At 45.7% G+C, this 23,436-nt stretch overlaps 1 protein-coding gene across 2 annotated transcripts in view; it reads left to right on the top strand.

Annotated features, from left to right (window-relative positions):
* SCAI (suppressor of cancer cell invasion) overlaps positions 1-23,436 on the top strand; it is a 1,468,821-nt gene that overhangs the window by 695,255 nt on the left and 750,130 nt on the right. For both annotated transcript variants that reach the window (XM_073600351.1, XM_073600352.1), the window contains exon 9: positions 63-164. In XM_073600351.1, coding sequence (XP_073456452.1) covers positions 63-164 — 102 coding nt within the window. The remainder of the gene's footprint in view (positions 1-62; positions 165-23,436) is intronic.

Raw genomic sequence — 23,436 nt, forward strand, 5'->3', positions numbered from 1 at the left:
TTTTTTTATATAACTGAATCAATTTGTTTGATTAAATCAACTTTTTTTTATATATATTACAGGTTAAGTTCAGTGAACTAACAATTGATATGTTTAGAATGTTACAAGCTCTGGAGAGGGAACCAATGAATCTCACCTCTCAGATGAATAAGCCTGGATTACAGGTATTCTATACTGATGGATGGGTAAATATTCAGTCTAATTTATTTAGGAAATAAATGGAGTGTGGTGCTACTGAAACTGTATGATTTCTAATGTAGTTCATGACATTATTTATTGTAGGACACAACTTATCCTGTTGGTACTCTTCTGGTGGATTTTCTACCACCTGCAGGTGGTTTGGACACAATACAATTTAAAAAAGCATTTGGGCCAGGTTCCCTCTAGTGGCTTTACCCCTGTACTTTCTCCAGAGCTCAGTTTAGCTTAGTGTTCAGAGGATGTAGGATGTATTTCATCTGAATTTTAGACAAGTCTTTAGAAGACTATCCTGTCAAGATGTTGGCAGTTTCATGCCAAAATACTTATGCCGCGTACACACGGTCGGACTTTTCGTCTACAAAAGTCCAACGGACGCTGACGGACTAAAGCTGGCTGGTAATCCGATCGTGTGTGGGCTTCTCCGGACTTTCAACGGACTTTTTTAGCCTCAAATCCGACGGACTTTAGATTTGAAACATGCTTCAAATCTTTACGTCGTAAGTACGACGGACCCCGAAATCCGCTCGTCTGTGTGCTAGTCCGACGGACAAAAACCCATGCTAGGGCAGCTATTGGCTACTGGCTATGAACTTCCTTATTTTAGTCCGGTGTACGTCATCACGTACGAATCCGTCGGACTTTTGTGTGGTCGTGTGTAGGCAAGTCCGTTCGTAAGAAAGTCTGCCGCAAGTCCGCCGAAGGTACGTCGGAAGTCTGTTGGACAGGCTGTCGGACTTTTGTAGACGAAAAGTCCGACCGTGTGTACGCGGCATTAGTCCTCAATCGTCTCCTCCAGCTAACAAGCGCAGGGTCTTCCCAAATCGGACTAAATCTGATACTTCACTGCAGGGCCCTATGTCCTGACTTTATCATTGTAGCAGCCTCTCTGGGAACTGCTGCTTGTATGGAAATTCACTGAAACTGTCCTTCCGCAGTCCCAAGGCCAAACTGGACCTGCAATCACTGGCTGGCTCTGTAGACTTGCTGGTTTGTAATACAACAAAATAAAGGCAGCACTTCTAATCTACCAAAAATATAAAAAAAATGTGTATATATACAGACAAATCAAATACATAAAGTAAATCTATACAAATCATATATAAGAAACATAAAATTTAAATAACCATGCAAATAAATACATTTAGTTTTAGTGGTAAATATAAATTGATGGTTTTGAACAAATCACGTGAATTGATGAACGTTCCTTAACCACTTACGGACTGCCCGCCATCGATATACGTCGGTCCTTTAACGTTACCTACCGTTATGGCAGCAGATAGCTGCCATAACCCCGGTATTTTTCTTAAATAAAGCGGTCCGCTGCGCTTTCAGATAAAAGTGGTCTACGCGATGGATTCGCCGCAAGATCACTTTTATCAGCGGCGGAAGAGGGGCCCACTCCCCCTCCCGCTGCGTCCCAATCACCTGCGTCACTTTGGTAGCATTGGTAGCGGCAAAGGCGATCCGATGCTGTCCTCTGAGAGGCAGGAAGTCGAGTGAGGAAATGATGGTCCCCACTCGACTCTGTGCGATTGCATGATGGCAGGGACGTCAAACGTCACTTCTGCCCAAGGGCCTTTATTGAAAAAATAAAAAGACATTTTGTTTATTTTTTTTTTTTAAATTGCTTTTAAGTAAATGTGAGATCTGAGGTCTTTTTTGACACCAGATCTCACATTAAAGAGGTCCTGTCATGCATTTTTCTATTACAAGGGATGTTTTTCACATTTCTTGTAATAGGAATAAAAATGATCCATTTTTTTTTAAAGAGACAGTGTAAAAATAAGAAGTAAAATAAATAAGAAAAAAAAAATTCAAAATTTAAAGCGCCCCTTCCCTCCAAGCTCGGGTGCAGTCGCTCATACATATGAAAATGGTGTTCAAACCACACATGTGAGGTATCACCACAATTGTTAGAGCGAGAGCAATAATTCTAGCACAGGACCATCTCTCTAACTCAAAACAGGAAACATGTAGACATTTTTAAACGTCGCCTATGGAGATGTTGAAGTGCCAAAGTTTGTCGCTATTCCACGAACGGGTGCAAGTTTGAAGCATGACATGCTGGGTATCAATTTACTCGGCATAACATCATCTTTCACAATATAGGAAAAAAATTGGATAACTTTACTGTGGTGTTATTTTTCAATTCAAAGTAAGTTTTTTCCCAAAAAAGACCACTGCACAAATACGGTGTGACATAAAGTATTTCAGCGACCGCTGTTTTATTTTCTAGGGTGTCTGGAAAAAAATATTTAAGGCTTCACATAATATATATCAAAATGAATAATCCAGAATACAATTCCTGGTCAATGAATAGATAAAATTCATTTATTAGAGTGCATATGCTGCAGTGAACAATGATCAGTGTAAAAAATGCCTAGGTAATCCCGCTCACAGATGTACATAGTGCCAGTGGCTTCCTCTTAGTGCGTGTGTTGACGTCAGCAGTCCCCTCACTGCATGTTTCATCATTGTAGCACAAACACCACAGAATTCTGTTTTCTCATTCTGAAAAAATATTCACTTCAATCAGTAAAAAACTTCCCCATCAAGCTGTGCACCTATACCAACTCAGACTTTAACAAGATTGACCTGATATCCAGATCTGGTGTGCTTGATTGCAGATGCCCCATACTATTTCCACAGTGGCTGAACCTTCTGTCCCAGGGCCTGATTCCCTATCCTACTTCTCAATTGCTGCCCTTAATAGCTTTGCAATTGAAATGGTGCTGTGGGTTAAAAGGTCTTTATTAGACATTGATTCCACCATAAAACAACTCCTTTTAAGGATTATTGTTATACTTGGAAGGCTTATTTTACTTGGTGTGAGTACCTAGAATTTGACCCTCAAGCGTATTCAGCTTCTTCAAATTTGGAGTATTGGTGTTGCTGCAGAGTATTATCAAGGAATGAATCTTGGCTCTGGCCATTTCCTTTAGGGCCCCTGGCTAACCATTTCTTGGTTGGTACTTTTGTTTTCTGGGCATGGTTACAGCAAAATATGGATGTAGTTCAAAGTGTGCTAAATATTGGGTGTGGCTTAAAGGGTGTGTGGTTTAATAGAGTATGAGATGGCTTACATAGTGCAGAATGCGGTAATGTTAAATGGGGAATGTATAGTGCGGCGTGTCTGGCAGTGGGTAGTATGTGCAGGAGAATGGTGTGGAGTATATGGCGGTGGGTATTATGTGCAGGAGAGGAGTATGGAGTATATGGTGGTGGGTAGTATGTGCAGGGAGAGGAGTATATGGCCAGGGCCAAAACTAGGGGGGGGCTGCCCCGGGTGACGCATCTAGGGGTGCCACCCCCACCTCCACTGGGAACCGCTGCTCTCAGGGTGTCGCTGCTGCCCGATCAAGTGTAATGGACAGGCAGATCTCCCTCCTAGTCCTGCCCAGTGCCCAAACAGCCTTCAGGAGACCCTGGGCTGGGGGGGGGGTGCAGAAGAGGCCCTGGACTGGGGAGGGGGGTGCAGAGGAGGTGCTGGAGTGGGGAGGTGGGTACACAGGAGGCCCTGGACTGGGGGGTGCAGAGGAGGCCCAGGACTAGGAGGGGTGTAGAGGAGGCCCAGGACTGGGAGGGGTGTAGAGGAGGCCCTGGACTTGAAAAGTGGGGTTGATGAAGGACCTGGATTCGGAAAGCAGGGTGCAGAGGAGGCTCTTACTTTGGGTGAGCTGTAAAGGAGGCCTTGGACTAGGGTGGTTGCAGAGGAGTACATTGACTAGGAAATGGTTGGTGTGGCAAAGTCCCCTGGTGAGGGGGGGTACAAGGGAGATACTGGAGTAGGTGAGGGGGTGCCTGGAGGTCCCAGATTAGGAAAGGGGGTGTCTGGAGGCCCTGAACTAGGGAAGCAGATGTCTGGAGGCCCTGGACTATGAGAGGGGGATCGTGGAGGCCCTCTGGACTAGGAAAGAGGGTGCCTGAAGGACCTTTCAGCTTCAGGGAGAAGCTGGTAATGCTCAGAAACCAGTCAGTATCCCTGATCACCGTCACACCATTCATATGATGACGCTCTCCATGTCTTCAGATTAAGAGGGGAGCATCATCATATGACTGGTGTGGCCATGATCAGGGATACTGACTGGTGACAGTTTCTGAGCATTACCAGTTATAGCTGTAATTCCAGACAACTTTAAAGGTCCTGGGGAGACCATTTTTCCCTGAGCTTGGTGAGACTACTGTTTAGTGGTCACGGAGATCTGGTAAGCAGATTGGGTGCGGAGCTGGACGCACTTTATATGAAGGATTTTCTCACGATTTCCTCCTCTGTAGCTTATCTCTAGCCACGATGATGGGTGTTACCTTCTTGTCATTTATGGACTTGAATCTCAATGGGACTCTGCTTTAGTTTTCTTTCACTTGATAAATTGACTAATATTTTCACTAGCGTTGCATCTATTTTGCATATTTTATCTGTTTGAGCTTTGGTGTTAGACTTTAAGGTGCTGGCAGCTGTGTATATTCATATATAACCTTTTCTAATTTTGAGCGCAACGTTGGCCTTCGGGCTTCTTTTTTTCTACAGAGACTGACGGCCACCAGCTATCTGCTCAGGGGACACTGAGAACTGAGTGATCGACTGTTTGATTACTCGGTTCTCAGCCTTAGAGCCGGCGGCGGACAGATGCAGCATCTACCTAGGTAAGTACGATTCATAAATAAAATTCCCATACTACTCTTTTAATTACCCCACATCTCCTCTTTCGTGCTATTCGGTCCACATGACGGCAGTTATGCCTCATTCACATGGAGCATATGCGTCCATGCCCAGTGTGATCTCTGTGTACCTCGAGGGGATGCATAGTGTCCTGTGCATCCCTGTGCAGACAGTCTAGTCGAAGTCAATTGGGACACAGAAGCTGCATGGATATAGTCAAAATTTGACATGCAGACAGGAAGGAATGCATGTATCCAAATGCACAGTGTCTGCATTCGGAATAGGTGAAGCTCTCTGGTGGTTGCAGATGCAGCAAAAAATGGCACAGCATACAGGACCTGTCTCAGTGCCTGTCTGAATGAGCCCTTAAGGGAATTTATCAGAACTAGAGCAGACAGAATTTGTAACGGCTGTGCATGGCAACCAATCAGCTCATAGCGTTCATTTTTAAAGCTGAACAAGCTGAAGATAGAAGCTGATAGGTTGCCATGTGCAGCTGTTTCAGATTCTGACTGCACCAGTTTTGATAAATTCTACTCACTGTGTTTTACATTTCTTACTCCTGACTACAGCATTCTACATTCAGCACATTCTTTGTTAAAGTGGTTGTAAAGGCACAAGCTTTTTAACCACTTCCATACCAGGCCTATTCTGGCACTCCTCTCCTACATGTAAAAAAATCATAATTTTTTTGCTAGAAAATTACTCAGAACCCCCAAACGTTGTATATGTTTTTTTAGCAGACACCCTAGGGAATAAAATGGCAGTCATTGCAACTTTTTATGTCACATTATTTGCACAACAATTTTTCAAACACTTTTTTTGGGAAAAAAAAACAGTTTCATAAATTAAAAAATAACGAAACAGTAAAGTTAGGCCAATCATTTTGAATAATGTTATGCCAGGTAAATAGATACGCAACATGTCGTGTTTTAAAATTGCGCACACTCATGGAATGGCGCCAAACTTTGGTACTTAAAAATCTCCCGGCGACACTTTAAATTTTTTTTACAGGTTACCAGTTTAGAGTTTTATAGAGAAGGTCTAGTGCTAGAATTATTGCTCTCACTCTAACGCATGCAACGATAACTCACATGTGTGGTTTGAACAGCGTTTAAATATGCGGGAGAGACTTACGTGTGCTTTGCTTCTGTGCGCGAGCTACTGCTAGATTACTTTACGCTTCTGTGCGTGAGCTTATTTTACTTTATTTTTTTTATTTTTACACTTTCTCTTTAAATTTTTTTTTATCACTTTTATTCCTATTACAAGGAATGTAAACTTCCCTTGTAATAGGAATGGTGCGTGAAAGGTCCTCTTTATGGAGAGATGCAGGGTCAATAAGACCCCACATCTCTCCTCCAGGCTGGAAAGCAGGAGATTAAAAAAAAAAATTCACGATCCCATGCTTTCCAGCCACGACTGCGGCTTTTTTTACAAGCGCGGCCTGGACGTGACGTCATAACATCGCGCCTGGGCCTCCGACGATCAGAGAGCTGACCAGTGACCATCTGGTCACCGGAAATCTCTATGATTGTCATCCGGCGATGGCCGTTTCTTTCTCCAGGTCCCCAGTGGCACGGGAGAACCTGCAGGGCGGTGGGAGGGGGCATCCGTCGCCTGTAAGAACTATCTAGCAGCTGAACTGCCGCTATGATCGTTCTTACGGTGCACAGAATCGCCGGCTGAAAAAGAGGAGCTGCAGGTATTCAGATAGTCCCACTGAAAGTCAAGGACATCATATAATGTCCTTGGGCTGGAAGTGGTTTAATCTTCATTCATTCTATGCATGAAGGTAAAAAACCTTCTGTGTGCAGCAGCCCCAGCCCCACCTAATTACTACCTGAGCCCCCTCTCTAGACAGCGATGTCCACGAGAGCCTTGGCTGTCTGGGGACGCGCACTTCTGATTGACTTTTGACAGCAGTGGGAGCCATTGGCTGTCACTGCTGTCAGTCACAGCCAGTGAGCCAATCAGAGAAGCGATAGAACAGTTTTATTTCTATTAAAATGAGTGTACTGAGGTTTGTACTACATACTCGCTTGTGGCACAGTCATTAAGGCATATGGCCCTTTAAGCTCCTCCCACTGTTGATGCAATCTGACCACACCCACAGTGTTGGCATGGCGCATGACATATACAATTTTTCTTGGGGGAGTGCAAAAAAATGTCCAGCCCCAGGTGCCAGATGTGCTAGCTAGGCCACTGCATATGGCGGTGGGTAGTATGTGCAGGAGAGGAGTGCAGAGTGTATGACGGTGAGTAGTATGTGCAGGAGAGGAGTGCGGAGTGTATGGAGGTGGGTAGTATGTGCAAGAGAGGTGTATGGAAGTGGGTAGTATGTGCAGGAGAGGAGTGCAGAGTATATGACAGTGGGTATTATGTGCAGGGAAGGAGTGCGGCGTGTAGGGCGGTGGGTTGTATGTGTAGGAGAAGAGTACGGAGTGTATTGCATGGGTAGAATGTGCAGTTTCTTCCGCTTCCGGCGCCGCATGAGGAGGAGGTGAGCAGCTCCAGCTCCCGCACAGCTCCTCACAAAACCGGCATTTAAGCCAGTCACAGCACCGGGGGAAACCGCTACTGCCACCACTCCATCCCAGGCAGGCATAGATCGCTTTTTGGAGCGATCATACGCTCGGGCGCTGTCCTCGCCCTCCTCCACAGCTCCGCCGGTGGGAGACATAGCGGCCAACACAGCCAAGATGGCGGCCGCTCCGGACATAGCAGAGCGGCCTCTGCAGCAGCCACAACCTCCCCCTACCCCTGCTATGGCAGAAACCGACCCCACATCCCCTGCCAACATTGCCCAGGCTGTAGTTCAACTACTGGGGCCATCCCTAACAGCCACTGTGGACGCAGCGGTGCACAGGGGGCTGGAACAGCTGCACATAGAGCTCCAGGCTCAGGCCCAGCGCATCACTCAGGTGGAGGAAAGGATTTCTATAATAGAAGATGACTGCACAGCCTCATCTGCAGCACTTGCACGTATCAATGCTTCATATAGAGACATATGGGACAAGCTGGACGATTTCGAAAATCTCTCAAGAAGAAACAACCTGCGCATCATTGGCTTGCCAGAGTCGATCCCAGCCTCCCACCTTACAAACATATGTGCGAAAACCATCCCAGAGCAACTTGGCCTCCGCATACCATGCACTGTTGAACGAGCGCACCGTATGGGTCAATATTCTGACACACGCGCTAAACCTCGGCATGTGATAGTGAAATATTTAAACTACGCTGACAAAAACGCCATAATGCAAAAATTTCGTCGCACGCGCTCACTGGTGGTAGATGGCGCGAAACTGCTGCTTTTCGCGGACTATTCCATAGAGGTAATGAAACAATGTAAGGCATTCTCCTCGGTATGCTCCACTCTGCACCACAATCAAATCCGATTCTCCCTAGCCTATCCAGCTGTCCTCCGCGTTCAAACATCTGAAGGGGAGCAGCTCACCTTTCATACACCTGAAGAGGCGGAAACCTACCTAACCAACAAAAGCTCCGAAATGGAACACAGCGCCGCGGCAGAGGGATCACCATCGTCATCTTCACAGCATGCGTATGGACCCCCTAAACACCCCCGAAGCCCGACCAAACCTCCATATAAGCGCAGCCGCTTCACCAACCAGGAAGATCGCTCTGTGAAAAATTGAAGGAATCGTCGAAGGACTCCACATCACCACCTCTTTCACATCGCCATCTTCTAACGGGTAGTATCAACCCATCTTGTACTTTTTCTTTTTCTTAAATTTTTTATCCTTAAGATGAGGATGCTTTTGATGCCTTTATAAACTGCCGTACATGCTCTCTATGGAGCACTACCCCTTCCAACCTGTAGCTGAAAGTTACGCAGTTAAAAGTTATGCAGTTATAATGTTATGGTCATGTAACTCAATAACAGTGATAGCCCCCCACTACCCGGGAAACCTTCCTTTTCAGGGACACTTGCAATGTTATGATTACTTGTATTTTCTATTTTCTGGTTTGTTTAAGCCTAATTTTAAGAGGGGGGCCCTCCCCTGTGTTTAGCATACCTCGCCATCTATTAATTTACAACCTGCACTACCTCCTCAGGGGTTCCCCCCCTAGACTACCCTCCCTTCCTATCCTGTACCCCCCCCCCCCTATCCCCCTTTCCTCTCCCCTACCATCCCTATCCTCACCCCCCCGTTGCTACCACCCTGCCCCTAAGTGAGGAGCTGGCAATCAATGGGAGCTATGCTAACTAGGTAGGTGGGACCTCATGTGGAAAAAAGAGAAGTCCACAACTCAAGTTATGTATTTCCTTATACGATGTACTGCCTTATTAATGTTCATAACTTATTGTTGCTTAGATAAGTTTAAGTTCATGTTTGCCAACCTAGTTGATATGTCTTCAGGGGCTCTGAGGCGCTTTGGCGGTTCCCAAGAGGTAGATAGCACATCTACAAAGGGGTTCTTATACAAACCCCTAAACCAAAACACTTTTAACTATCAATTATGTCACAGTCTGCAGTTGGGAGTCACCTAAAGTTTGTCTCGTGGAATGTTAAGGGGCTGCGTTCCCCAAACAAACGTATGTCCATCCTCAGACACCTGCGTCGTCTCCGGGCTGATGTGGCTCTACTTCAGTAGACACATCTGGCTGCAGACGACCTGCAACGTCTTCGTAGACTGTGGGTGGGCTCTGTTTATGGTTCACCAGCAGTAGGCCGTAAAGCGGGTATTGCTATCCTGCACAAGAATCTACAGCACACTGTTAGAGATGTCAAGGTTGACTCGGAAGGAAGGAAAATGACTCTACATCTGACTATAGATGACAAACCTATAGCACTTACTAACATCTATGCTCCCAATTCTCCTGACACCTCCTTCTTTCAAGATTTAGTGAAATGGGTGCTAACTACACCAGAGACGTTACACCTATTGGGTGGGGATTTTAATTCAGTCATGTCCTCCCTAGCTGATCGCACAGGCCCCCCTACACAAAGAACACACACCCGTACCCCCTCATCATCTGCATCTACCCTACTGTCACAAGCCGTCGCCTCCATGCAATTTGTGGCTGTCTGGCGCTTAATGCACCCAACGGATCGGGAATACACTTTTTTTTCGCCCCCGCACAGTACGTTCTCACGTATAGACTATTTTTTTGCCTCCCCGGCCCTAAGCTCCGTAATCAGCGCACCAGACATACAAGACGCAGTGATCTCAGACCACAGCCCAATCGTGGTTCATCCAAACAGCTCGCTCATCTCCCTCCCCTACTTGGCGCTTCCCCTCCTATTTAGTTGATAATGAGGATTTTTAACATACACTATGCTGCGCCTAGGAGAAATACATCTCCACTAATGGAGCTCACATTACAGACCCTAACCTATTCTGGGAAGCAGGCAAGGCCTTCTTACGGGGTAAAATAATTTCATACACAACCCAGTTTAAAAAAAGAGCCAAGCAACAATATAGTAAATCAAGCGAAGCCCTACGCCTGGCACATGAGCAGCTCACATTAAACCGCACCATTGAGAACATACAAAAATGGAGACAGGCCAAAAGCACCTTTGACCTCTGGGCAGAACAGCATGAAGCGGCCAAAACATCATACTCTCAGCTACATTTTCATAGATTTGGAAACAAGGCTGGTAGGCTCCTGGCCAAGATGTGCTCAGGCCCCAGACGCCCTACCCGTATCTGTGCTCTTAGAGCTAAGACAGGCTCTCTGGTCACCTCCCCAGCTGAAATTAGCAACCTACTCATGGAATACTACACTAATTTATACAAAGCTGACCCGATTGACTTGCCTACTACTGACTTACTGCTCAACAAAATACGTCTACCCAAACTCCACCACACACAATTAGAGACGATTAATGCCCCCATTACTGTTGATGATATTCGATTTACGATCAAAAACATGGCCTCGGCCAAAGCCCCGGGACCCGACGGATACACCGCCGAATTCTATAAAATGACCAGGGAATTTATCCCGGACACCTTAAAACATGTTTACGCAGCTATGTGGGACGGAGGGCCCTATCTTCCTACGGGAACACAGGCCCACATCAAACTAATCTCTAAGAAAGGGAAAGATCCCCTATTACCGGGCTCATACCGACCGATATCATTAATCAATGTCGATGTCAAAATCCTATCCAAAATAATTGCGTCGCGGCTAGCTCCCCTACTGCCATCATTATTACACCCAGCCCAATCTGGCTTTGTTTCGGGCAGATCGGCTACCCTAAACATTCGCAAAGTGTTAATGGCTCTGGAATACGCCAAAACTCACCCTAACCAAGACATTGCCATCATGTCATTAGACGCGGAAAAGGCAGCTTCTCTTGGCTCTTTAGAGTGATGACACAATTTGGATTCTCAGGACCGATTATGCGATTCCTTTTACAAATGTACGCATCCCCTACCGCACGTCTTGTCACCACTGACTTTATCTCAGACACGATTCCATTAACAAAAGGAACGAGACAGGGCTGCCCCCTGTCTCCACTCCTGTTCAATCTAGCAATCAAACCCCTGTCCAGAATACTAAATTCAGCTGATGGAATCAGTGGCATCACTCTAGAGAACCACACTCTTCGTTCGGCACTATTTGCAGACGACATACTATTATTCTCTACTGACCCTATAACAGACTTTGACAGATTCAAACAACTTTTTTCAGAATTCAGACTTTGCTCGGGATTCAGAATCAATTTTGATAAAAGTGAGATCCTACCATTACACCCTCATCTCTCCAGTAAATGGAAACACCTATCCCCCCTGGCCATAGCCAACCAACATATTACATACCTGGGCATTAAAATAGAACGTGAACCATCCTCTCTGTACTCTTTGAATTACCCCCCTTTGATAACCAAAATTGTGAAGGAGTTGGAGGCTTGGGGGTCCCTACCTCTCTCGCTCTTTGGGAGATGCCACCTTTTCAAAATGGTGTCTTTCGCACGCTTGCTCTACCCAATGCAGACCATACCTCTTCTAATTAAACATTCAGACATCCAAAAACTCCAGAAGGCCCTAACTGCCTTTATATGGTCTCACAAGAAACCCCGCATAGCGCTACAGAAACTATGTCTCCCGAAGGGCGGGGCGGGACTTCCCAATATGCGTTTTTACAACCTGGCATGTTTACTTAGACAGGGCTTAGACTGGCTAACTGGTGGTTCTAAATATTCTAACCTATCCTTAGAAGAGGCTATGGTACACCCATATGCCCTCTCGGCCATCCTCCATTCTAATCCCAATACATTACCCCCCCACCTCAAAACAAGTGTAATAATTAAGGATACAGTCATTGCATGGAGAGAAGTAAGAAAATTGCTCAAAGTGCCATCCAGCATCTCCAAATACCTCAAAATACAAGGCAACCCTATGTTCCTTCCATCTATCATCCATAAAGCTTTTGGCCAATGGAAACTTAAAGGCCTCACAGATGTCTCGTCTTTCTATCTCAACAAGCCGGGCAAATTCAAACCATTTCAAACCCTGATGTGAGAATACTCCCTACCACCAACTCATGTTTTCTTCTATCACCAACTCATCAATTATCTCAAATCATGCTCTGGTCCTAGTACCAACCCACTTGAAACATCCTGCATTGATACTCTCATCAAAAGCAATAACTACTCCATCTCCAATATTTACTCCTGTCTCATACAACATCAAACACGGAAGTATGCCCTCAAACCCTTTCAAAAATGGTCACACGTATTAGATGACGAATCTCTGCCAGAAAAAATCCTTGAGGGGTACAAGACAGTCCGCAACCTTATGTACAGGTGGGACAGAGACCTCCACACATCAATGAAGAAACCCCCTTTCACTTGGATGTGAATATCCCGATCGGGTCTTAGACAATGGTTTGAGTCCTGCGGTGGACACTGAGACCAAGTGCTCTTTCTAATCACCTGACAGACCAAGGGCGGAACACCTGAATGGCTGAACCCTGCGACTCACCGTACCTCCCCCCGGAGAAGATCCGGAAACGAAAGCTCATATCTGCAACAAACAAACACACCGTAGGAACGATCCCCGTCAACACATCAGCGAGGTTATCAGCAATCTTCTCGGGCTCCATCATCCCTTCATTGAAAACGTCAAATGGTGAGCTTAACTGTACTCCAGTACCAGGAGGCACGCTGTTTATGGTCATTCACCGTCTGTTTTTTCATATATAAGATGTGAATTAAGCCCTTTGAATTGCTGCAAACTTAATTGACCTAATCGGGACTTTTCAAGTTCTTTATGGTGGTGTTGTTTTGATACATGAATTCCTGTTTAGCTACTGGGATCACATCTGAATGGACTTTCATCACTAGCAGCTGCACTCTGTTAAATAAAGACCGAAGGCATACCACTTATATAATTCATTCTATTTAGGAACTTTGTGGAAATTGCACAGACCCGGGTCTTTTCTTTAATGATTGTTATGAGTGCGAGTGCATGAGTGATTGATGTATGTGGATTGTCTATGGTGGCCACCTGTACACAATAGGACCAAATCCTATTTTTTAATACATGGTTTGTGGATAGATGTCTCTACATTTAATATGACCCAATAAAGTTATTTAGGTTCACAATAATTGTTCTTGAGCGGACCATCTTTCTTTGGGGAATCCCTTTTGCCCCTATTTTTCTCTCCCATACATATGTTATATGGTCTATTGAACAACTATTTGTTTGATTGTTGACCAAGTATCGTCGGATCAATCAACAAATGGCATTTGTGACATCAGGGGTATAACAATTAAGGTAGGCAAATCTTGGCCGGTGATTGAACCCCCTCCACACACCCCTGAACCTATTTCTGAGAAACTCAAGGTGTCCCCTTCTCTTTATCTTCTTAGTCCGCAACCTTACTGCTTCTGAATCTTGGAGGGAAACACAATTCAAGATCATTCACAGAGCTTATTTCCCTTTCCGCTTCAACAAGAAGGACCCCACCCAAGCGCAATGTTCCTGGTGTAACATACCTCACCCCACTTTACTACACAGACTCTGGGACTGTAACAAGATTGATGCTTACTGGACTAAGGTGATCACTTACATCAACGAGGTCCACAAAATTCAGTGCACTAAGGACCGCCTATTATGCCTGTTTAGCATACCCCCTTCACCCTCATCGCCAACGAGGGTCTCACAAAATATTCCACATTGGGCTCACCTGTGTCTTCTAGTGGCTCGCAGGACTATTATGTCTCACTGGATATCAGCTACTCCTCCTACCCTAACAACGTTTAAAAAAGCCTTGGCATCACTTTTCCATCTAGAGAGACTGGACACCATCACCCTTAATTTCCGATCGACTTCCCGTTTTTTCAAAAGATGGAGGAAATACATTGAAGCTACATTCGCTCCGCAGGCACTGATCGAGATAATGAACCCATTTCGCTACACGAAATGGTACTTGACAAAAGATGTCACCAACTCTCTTGGCCGACTCAAAATACCCCCCACCCCAGATTCCTTTACTTTTAACCCACCGTAGGATATCCACAAATCCATTGTGCCCCTTGGCATCCACCCCCTCACGTTTATTCAGACGCTGCCTCCACTCCTGAAGGTATTTAGATGTTAAGATTTCATATGTCGAGCAAAGTTACGCTCCATAGTGTTGATAAGATGGCAAACATGAACTCCCCCGTCTTCCCTTTCCCCTAATTTTTCTTTGTATGTTTTCTGTTACTTCTCTCTTGTTCTGACTGATATGACAAGATTGTATTTCAACTACTATGAGAAGTCATTGAACTTTATAGATTGTAACGATTAATACTCTGTGACTTTTGTTACACTAAGTTTTTTATACTTTTGTATGCCATAAAACCCAATAAATATTTTTCAAAAAAAAAAAAAAAAGAATGTGCAGGTGAGGAGTGCGGAGTGTACAGTGATGTGGTGTCAGTAGTTCTTTATTTTTATTATTTTCTTTTTTTTTTTTTTTTTAAATGCTGTTTGGGTGCCAGTGGATGGTGTAAGCAGAGCAATGGGCAGTGTCAGAATGTATTTTTATTTTGTATAGTTGTATTTTTTAATCATTTTTGAACATTTATTTTTGGATTTTTTTTTACAATGATTTGGGGGGGGGGGTTGTTGGGGTGGTAGGTTTTTTTTTACAGTGCTCTCCGGGGGAGGGGGGAGGTTATAGGGCAGTGGATGGTGTCAGTAGTGTTTTTTTTTTTTTTTTGTACAATGCTTTTTGGGGGTGGTGGTGGGGGGGGGGGCAGTATTTTTTTTTTTTTTTTTTTTTTACAATTTTATTTTTTAACTACCTCAATACTGGGCACTTTCACCCCCTTCTTTCCTAGACCAAATTTCAGCTTCCAGTGCTCTCACACTTTGACAGTTAGGCTAGCTTTCCACTATTGTGGCCCCAAAGTCGCGCAGTTTACAGTGCGACTTTGCAATGCAATTTTTGATGCAATGTCATGCGACTGGTGAGAACCATGGGAGAACAAGTTGCACCAAAGTTGGAACAAAGTAGTACAAAAACCTTTTTTGGAGTTGCTGCGACTTGAATTGCACCAATTAGAATGGGAACCATTAAAATAGATTTTGACTTGTAATGCGACTTCACATGTGTCAAGTCGCACAACAACTCGCAGTAGTGGAAACAAAGCCTTACTCAGTCATGCTAAACTGTACCCAAATGGAATTTTTATAATTTTGTTCACACAAATAGAGCTTTCTTTTGGTGGTATTTATTCACCACTGTTTTTTTTTTTTTTATTTTTTGCAATATAAGCGAAAAATAGAGCATAGGTTTTGAAAAATAAAACAATATTTCTGTTTTAAAAGAAATCCAATAAAATCAAATTTCATTATAACTTTAGGCCAGCATGTATTCTGCTACATGTCTTTGGTAAAAAAAATCCTGATAAGTGTATAATACCGGTAATTGGTTTGTGTGAAAGCTATAAAGTCTACAAGCTACACATCATTGAAAATTGATCAATCTTGATGTACTGACTGCCTATCTCATTTCTTGAGGCCCTAAATGTCAGTACTGTCCGGACAGTACAAATACCCCCCCATGACCCCTTTTTGTAAATATGACAGTCCAAGGTATTTAGTAAGAGGCCTAGTGAGTTTTTTTGAAGTTGCAATTTTTGGCCAACGATAGTTTGGAAAATGAAGAATTTTTTTTCCCCACAAAATTGTCATGTCATTTCGTTGAAGGCCCTGAAGCACCAGGACAATGGAATTACCCCAAAAATGACCCCATTTTGGAAAGAAAACACCCCAATGTATATTCTAGGAGGCATAATAAGTCTTTTGAACATGTCATTTTTTTTCCACAAGTTTTTGGAAAATGTGGAAAGAAAACGTTTTTTGTTTTCACAAAGTTGTCAATATATAAGAAATTTCTAACACATAGCATGTACATAGCAAAAAATACACCCCAAAATACATTCTGCTACTTGTCCTGAGTATGGTGATACTGCATGTGTGAGACTTTTTCACAGCCTAGCCACATTCAGAGGCCCAACATCCAAGTAGCACCGTCAGGCATTCTAAAGGCATAAGTTCCACATTCACCCCAACGTATATTCTATGAGACATAATGAGTCTTTTGAACATGCATTTTTTTCCCACAAGTTTTTGGAAAATGTGTGGGGGGGGGGGGGGTGAAAACATTTTTTTTTTTTTTTTTTTTTTTTTTTTTTTTACACAAAGTTGTCAATTTTTTAAATATTTCTAATACATGGTCATACCAAGGATGATACCCTAAAATACTTTCTGCTACTCCTCATGAGTATGGTGATACCACATGTGTGAGACTTTTCCACAGCCTGGCCACATACATAGGCCCAAAATGCAAGTAGCACCTTCCGGCTTGTAACACATAGCATTTACATACCAAGAATTACTTACTGTCCCGATGCAGGCAAAGCATTGGTCCAGATAGCCAAAGGAATTGTCCAGGCAGCAGGCAGAGATATGCCAAAGTATTGCTCCTGGCAGTAGGCAAGAACATTGTCCATAAGCAGGCAGTTCAGGTAGCAAGCAGAGACATGTGCAGTTCAGGTGGCAGGCAGAGGCATGGGCAGTTCAGGTGGCAGGCAGGGGCATGGCCAGTTCAGGTGGCAGCAGGCAGCACTATAAGGCTTAGGGCCTCGGTCAGGTAAGACCTGAGGACAGGTGTAGAGGCTTCTTCCCATCCAAATCTCTTTGAAGCCTCCGAATCTCAGACCATAATCCGAGAAAACAAAAACCTGCAGAAAAAAGTTTTCTCTACTCAGAAAAACTATTCTGGAGCCCCTCACATGTGAAACCCCTGTGCTGTCTTAAATTCCACTAATACAGTGGCAGGGATGTTCATGACGCAGGCAAAAAGCATGGTCATTTAACAGGCCGAGGTCAATTCACGTGGAAGGCAGAAACATGGTTGGCAGAGGAATAGTCAAACAGTCTGGGTCATACACAGAAATAGCGGGAACTGTAAAAATATCTTCACTTCACATATACTTCACTAGTAGTGTGGTGAGGTGTGATAGATCGGATAGCACCCTCCAATACAGAGGCCTGGTTGGGAGGGACATTGGGGACAGTAGTATAGGGTGTCGTGGCAAATTCTTCTACTTGAACATACACAACATTTTTGGGAGGTTTGTTCAGGGGTTTGGCCATGCGGATAGAGAAGGGCTGTAATAATGTCTTTTTAAAATTTTAGATAGGTTAGGGATCTTTGGGTGCACAATATTTACAATATAAATGGAACAGGGCTAGTTGAATCAAATAAATGGCGACTTTCTTATACCAAAACAGTGATCTCCTGGTGGCCAAGCAGGGCTGCAACAGCTGGTTGTTCATATGCACCCACCTACCCATGAATAGGTTATATTCATGGACACATTTTGGCTTCTGGACGGGACCTTGTGTCATCTGAAGTTCCACCCAGGTGTCATCGTGTATTGTGGAAAAGATGTAGACATCTCTTTATCTCTCCACTTTAGCGCTCAGTAAAAAATAAATGGAAATAATAAATTGGGGTTACATTTTCTGATTGTATCTGAGGACCTGACTGTGCTGTAAAAGGGGGAATTACAGGTTCTGCCGAAGTATCGGGCAGCCGTGTTGAATCCAATAGAACGTCTGGGAGGGTAGTATGGGCCCTACCTTGTTGTGGATGGGGTGCCCTGTTACTAGCATCTGGCCTATCCTCTAGGAATTTTGCCATGCTTGTGTTTGCCACTGCACAAGGACTTGCAGAGCTGCTGGTGGATGCCTGCCTATTATCCTGGAATGCTGTGCTGCTGGTGGATGCCTTAGGATTTATTGTGCTGCTGGTGGATGCCTTAGGATTTATTGTGCTGCTGGTGGAAGCCTCAAGATTTATTGTGCTGCTGGTGGATGCCTGCGCCTGCTCGAATCTCCTGAGCCTCTTTGTAAGGATTCTGTCCTCCTCGGTTTCCATTTGAGAGACACTACTTTCTACTGGTTCATACTGCTATCTAAGTCTGACGGAGGGAGTTCCCCGCTACTCTCGTTCGACATACTCTGGAGTATCTGGAAAGCCTCCTCGCTGCTGAATAATTTTTTAGTCATGTGGGCAGATGTGCGCTGATGATCACTGAGACATGTGTCAGATGTGTGCCAGATGCTGATCACTGGGATGTGGCAGATGATCACAAACAGATTTGACAGATGTGTGACAGATGTTGATCACGGACAGACGTGCGCCAGATGATCACTGACAGACGTGCGCCAGATGATCACGGACAGACGTGCGCCAGATGATCACGGACAGATGTGCGCCAGATGATCAGATGTATGCCAGATGTTCACTGGGACAGATGTGCCAGATGTTCACTGGGATGTTTTCACTGTGTTGGGGACACTGTGACAGGACACTGGGGACACTAGCTTTGTAAAAAGCAGTAAAAACAACTCAAAACTCACTGATCCCCGGCTGAAGCACAGATCGTCTCTTCTCACTGACAGGCTCTGCGTGAGAAGGAGAGCCGATCGCTGTTACAACAGATGTGTTTACATTACATGATAACTGTGTTTTGAAACAGCCATCGTGATCAGGAGGGCCAATCACAGAGCCATTTTGCCGAGCGGTGTTGCGCTGTATTCCTGATGACAGGCACACTTCACACACACAGGATCACTCCTTCTGAGGGACGTTCAGGTACGCCCACTCAGCTGCACTGAAGATGAATGAACAGGAGACAGAGGCTCCTGTTCAATCATAAACTGAAGCAGAGTAAACACAGTTTACTATGCTCCATTATCAGTGGACACAGGAGCGATCGGTAGTGATTGCTCACTGTGTCCAATTCAAACACATCCTGACACATCCCCCACAGCATCCGGTGTGAGAGGGAGGGGCCAGATTAGCACACAAGGGGGTGAGAGGAGGAGCACACAGGGGGGGTCAGAGGAGGAACACACAGGGGGACATTCAGAGATGATTGGTGGGACAGTTGCAAGCACTGATTTTCCCTGTATGGCTTTTCATCTGACAAAATTACTTGTTTGCAAAATTTATTAACAAAATATAAAACAGTTTTTTGTATTTTTTTTTAAATTTCGGTCTTTTTAAATTTTTTTTAACAAAAAATAAAAAACCCAGAGGTGATCAAATACCACCAAAAGAAAGCTCTATTTGCGGGAAAAACCTGCTAAAAATTTAATTTGGGTACAGTGTTGTATGACTGCTGTGAGAGTGAGAGCCTCTGTCTCGGTGAAAATGAGTGTAAAATGTACACAGGACTCTCAAAGAGGCAGTTTGAGAAGCAGAAGATTATTGAGCAGAGAAAACTATGCTTTAAGTCTTCTCTGGATTTTGTAGGTCTGGATTGGGGCTGGAAACTTGAAGACTTCAAAAAGCATTGGGAGGGATGGAGTCTTTAGTCTTGTGTCCGGGCTTTCCAGAAGTTCTGCAGGTTGTGTGTGTGTGTCCAGGTGCACACACTCATTATAAGGCAGATCTGAGCATAGCTCTGGGGAGTTGGTGTGGGAGCATTTGCTAGATCAGGAGGAAGGTGTGCTACCATTTAAGAACCCAGGCAATATCCTTGAGACGGCACTCCATGTGGGAGAGGTTCCAGGTCAGTGGACTGAGAGAGTTGGCCAGCTGAGAGAGTTGGGGAGACCATAGCTGAGACAACTGCAAGAGAGAGTCCTGGGGACCATGAGTCTTGGAGGAGTGTGAAAGCCTGTAGTGTCAGGAAAACTTCTTCCTAGAGGCCAGGAGTGGGCCTGTGCAGCAGGTACTGCGTCCAAGGCTTATTGAGCCTTAAGAGCCAGGTGGATTGGCATTTTTCATTTAGTGTATTTCTGCTGGAGAAGAACCCCTGTGGGGGCAATCCATGTGTGTATGAACTTTCATTTCTTTTTTGTTTTAATAAAAGTGGACTACCACGCCCTTAAACTGAAGTTCCCGTTGGCTGTAAACTCACTGAAAACGCATCTACCACTGAGCTAGACATCCCCCATATTACACAGCGCAATTGTCGTTCAAAGAGTGACAGCGCTAAAAGCTGAAAATTGGTCTGGGCAGGAGAAGGGGTTTAGGTGCCCAGTAAGCTAGTGGTTAATAAAATCAAATTTCTTCTTACATTTAGGCCAAAATGTATTCTGCTACATGTCTTTGGGTAAAAAAAAAAAATCCCAATAAGTGTAAAAAAAACAAATTCTGCTACTTCTCCTGAGTATGGGGATAACACACGTGAGAGACTTTTTAGGAGCCTAGCCACCAGGGGCGGACTGACAACTCATGGGGCCCCCGGGCAATAGGGGATCATGGGGCCCCCTTTGTACCCACCCACACACAAGTCACACCCTCACAAAGCCCCACGTATATATTGCACTGCTACATTACATCCATTGGTCACAGAATTTCTCTACTGTATGTTCAAAATAAATGTTTAAAGAGTTAAGAAAATAAAGAAAAATAAACTCACCTTAACCACGTACATTTACTGCGGGGCTGTGTCTCCTGTGAGCAGACAAACAAGATATTTGGGGGGCACACCCTAAAAGATGCATTAAAGATGGTGCAGCCATAAGACCATACAACAGAACAAAATATTACAGCGCACACATGCAAAATGACATTTACCTCCTGCAAACTTATTTAAAACACCTAGACATTTTCAAAAAGCATTATCAAAAAATATGGGGATTTGGTCACACCATATTGCTATATGGTGCTTAAGCCCACTTACTGCAACAAAGTACCCCATGATTAGTGGGTCCTACTCTATCCATAGACTGGGAGATCCTGCTTCTCTGAACCATGGGAGCGATACACTCCTCTATATGGGAGAACTTGAGGTCTCCACCCATGACACAGGTGGAATCTAACGAGAGGCACTTGGTGAGGGAGTGGGGTGCTCCTCACCCAAAAGGATTTGCTCAGAATCCATACAATAGACAAACAAGATATTTGGGGGGGCACACCCTAAAAGTTGCATTAAAGATGGTGCAGCCATAGGACCATACAACAGAAGAATGCTTAAGCACCATATAGCAATATGGTGTGACCAAATCCCTATATTTTTTTGATAATGCTTTTTGAAAATGTCTAGGTGTTTTAAATAAGCCTTGCAGGAGATACACGTCATTTTGCATGTGTGCGCTGTAATATTTTGTCCTGTGGGCAGAATCATGTACAGGTACTTGATTCTGCACTTGCGGGTCTGCCTGCTGTTTGACCGGCTGTGATTGGACACACCAAGAGCTAATCAGCGGGTCCTGAGGACCCGATGTCCGCCGGGCACCGACGATTGTTTCCAACAGAGGCAGAACGGTTGTCTGCCGATGTAAACAAGTCCCCAGAGAGCCTCCCCCTCTTACATCAGGGTCCCCAGAGAGCCTCCCCCTCTTACATCAGGGTCCCCAGAGAGCCTCCCCTTACATCAGGGTCCCCAGAGAGCCCCCCCATACATCAGGGTGCCCAGAGAGCCCTCCCCCATACATCAGGGAGCCCCCCTTACATCAGGGTCCCCAGGGAGCCCCCCCTTACATCAGGGTCCCCAGGGAGCCCCCCCCTTACATCAGGGTCCCCAGAGAGCCCCTCCTTACATCAGGGTCCCCAGAGAGCCCCCCCTTACATCAAGGTCTCCAGAGAGCCCCCATACATCAGGGTCTCCAGAGAGCCCCACCTTACATCAAGGTATCCAGAGAGCCCCCCATACATCAGGGTCCACTCCCCAGAAAGCCCCCAATACATCAGGGTCCCCAGAGAGCCCCCCATACATCAGGGTCCCCAGAGAGCGCCCCCATACATCAGGGTCCCCAGAGAGCGCCCCCATACATCAGGGTCCCCAGAGAGCGCCCCCATACATCAGGGTCCCCAGAGAGCGCCCCCATACATCAGGGTCCCCAGAGAGCACCCGCATACATCAGGGTCCCCAGAGAGCGCCCCCATACATCAGGGTCCCCAGAGAGCGCCCCCATACATCAGGGTCCCCAGAGAGCGCCCCCATACATCAGGGTACCCAGAGAGCCCCCCCATACATCAGGGTGCCCAGAGAGCCCCCCCATACATCAGGGTGCCCAGAGAGCCCCCCCCATACACCAGGGTCCCAGAGAGCCCCCCATAGATCTGGGTCCCCAGGGAGCCCCCCATACATCAGGGTCCCCAGAGAGCCCCCCACCCATACATCAGGGTCCCCAGAGAGCCCCCCACCCATACATCAGGGTCCCCAGAGAGTCCCCCACCCATACATCAGGGTCCCCAGAGAGCCCCCCCATACATCAGGGTCCCCAGAAAGCCCCCCATACATCAGGGTTCCCAGAGAGCCCCCCCCAGAGGTTCCCCTGTACCTAGCTGTGCACCTCCAACCCCCAGCACAGGGGGAGGTGGGAGATGGCACAGGCAGCTCTATGGTGCCTGTGGACCGTGGGATCTCACTGGGGCTTGTAGTTCTCTTCCTGATTCTGTACAGTGGAGAGGAGAGGGGCCTCTGACCCGGGCAGCAGTCGGCAACAGTGTACAAGCAAAGCAAGGCACTTGTACACTGAAGAGTGAAACTTGTAGCTGCCCGGGTCAGAGGCCCCTCCCCTCTCCACTGTATACACTCTGAAGGAGAAATACAAGCCCCAGGGAGATGCCGCGAGCACCATAGAGCTGCCGATCCCCGCCTCCCACTCCCCCCACTGCATCCCAAACTGAAAGCCAGAGATGCAGGGGGAGATGCTGTGTCTTGGGCCCCCCCACAGCGGCAGAACGGCTCCGCCGCAGCACTGCCAGCAACATACCCCTAGTTCTGACGAGCATCTCTTAGGAGCTTCTCACGGACCCCCTACTGGCCGCAGGCCCTCAGCCGGCGTCAGAATGCCCGAATGGTCAGTCCGCCCCTGCTAGCCACACACAGAGACCATCTTTAGGCTTTCAAGGGGCGTTAATTATGCATTGGATTTCTTATGACATTTTTGGAGGCTCTAAAATGCCAGGTCAGTATAAACACCCCCCAACTGACCCCTTTTTGGAAAGTAGACACCCCAAGACATTTGCTGAGAGGCATGTTGAGTCCATGGAAGATCTTTTTTGATAGTTTGGTGGGTAATTTAGCGCTGTCTCTGATGTTATCTGATGTCGCTAGTGACACTAATACAGTGATCAA

Source organism: Aquarana catesbeiana, linkage group LG09, assembly GCF_042186555.1.
Source record: "Aquarana catesbeiana isolate 2022-GZ linkage group LG09, ASM4218655v1, whole genome shotgun sequence".
Taxonomy (NCBI): domain Eukaryota; kingdom Metazoa; phylum Chordata; class Amphibia; order Anura; family Ranidae; genus Aquarana; species Aquarana catesbeiana.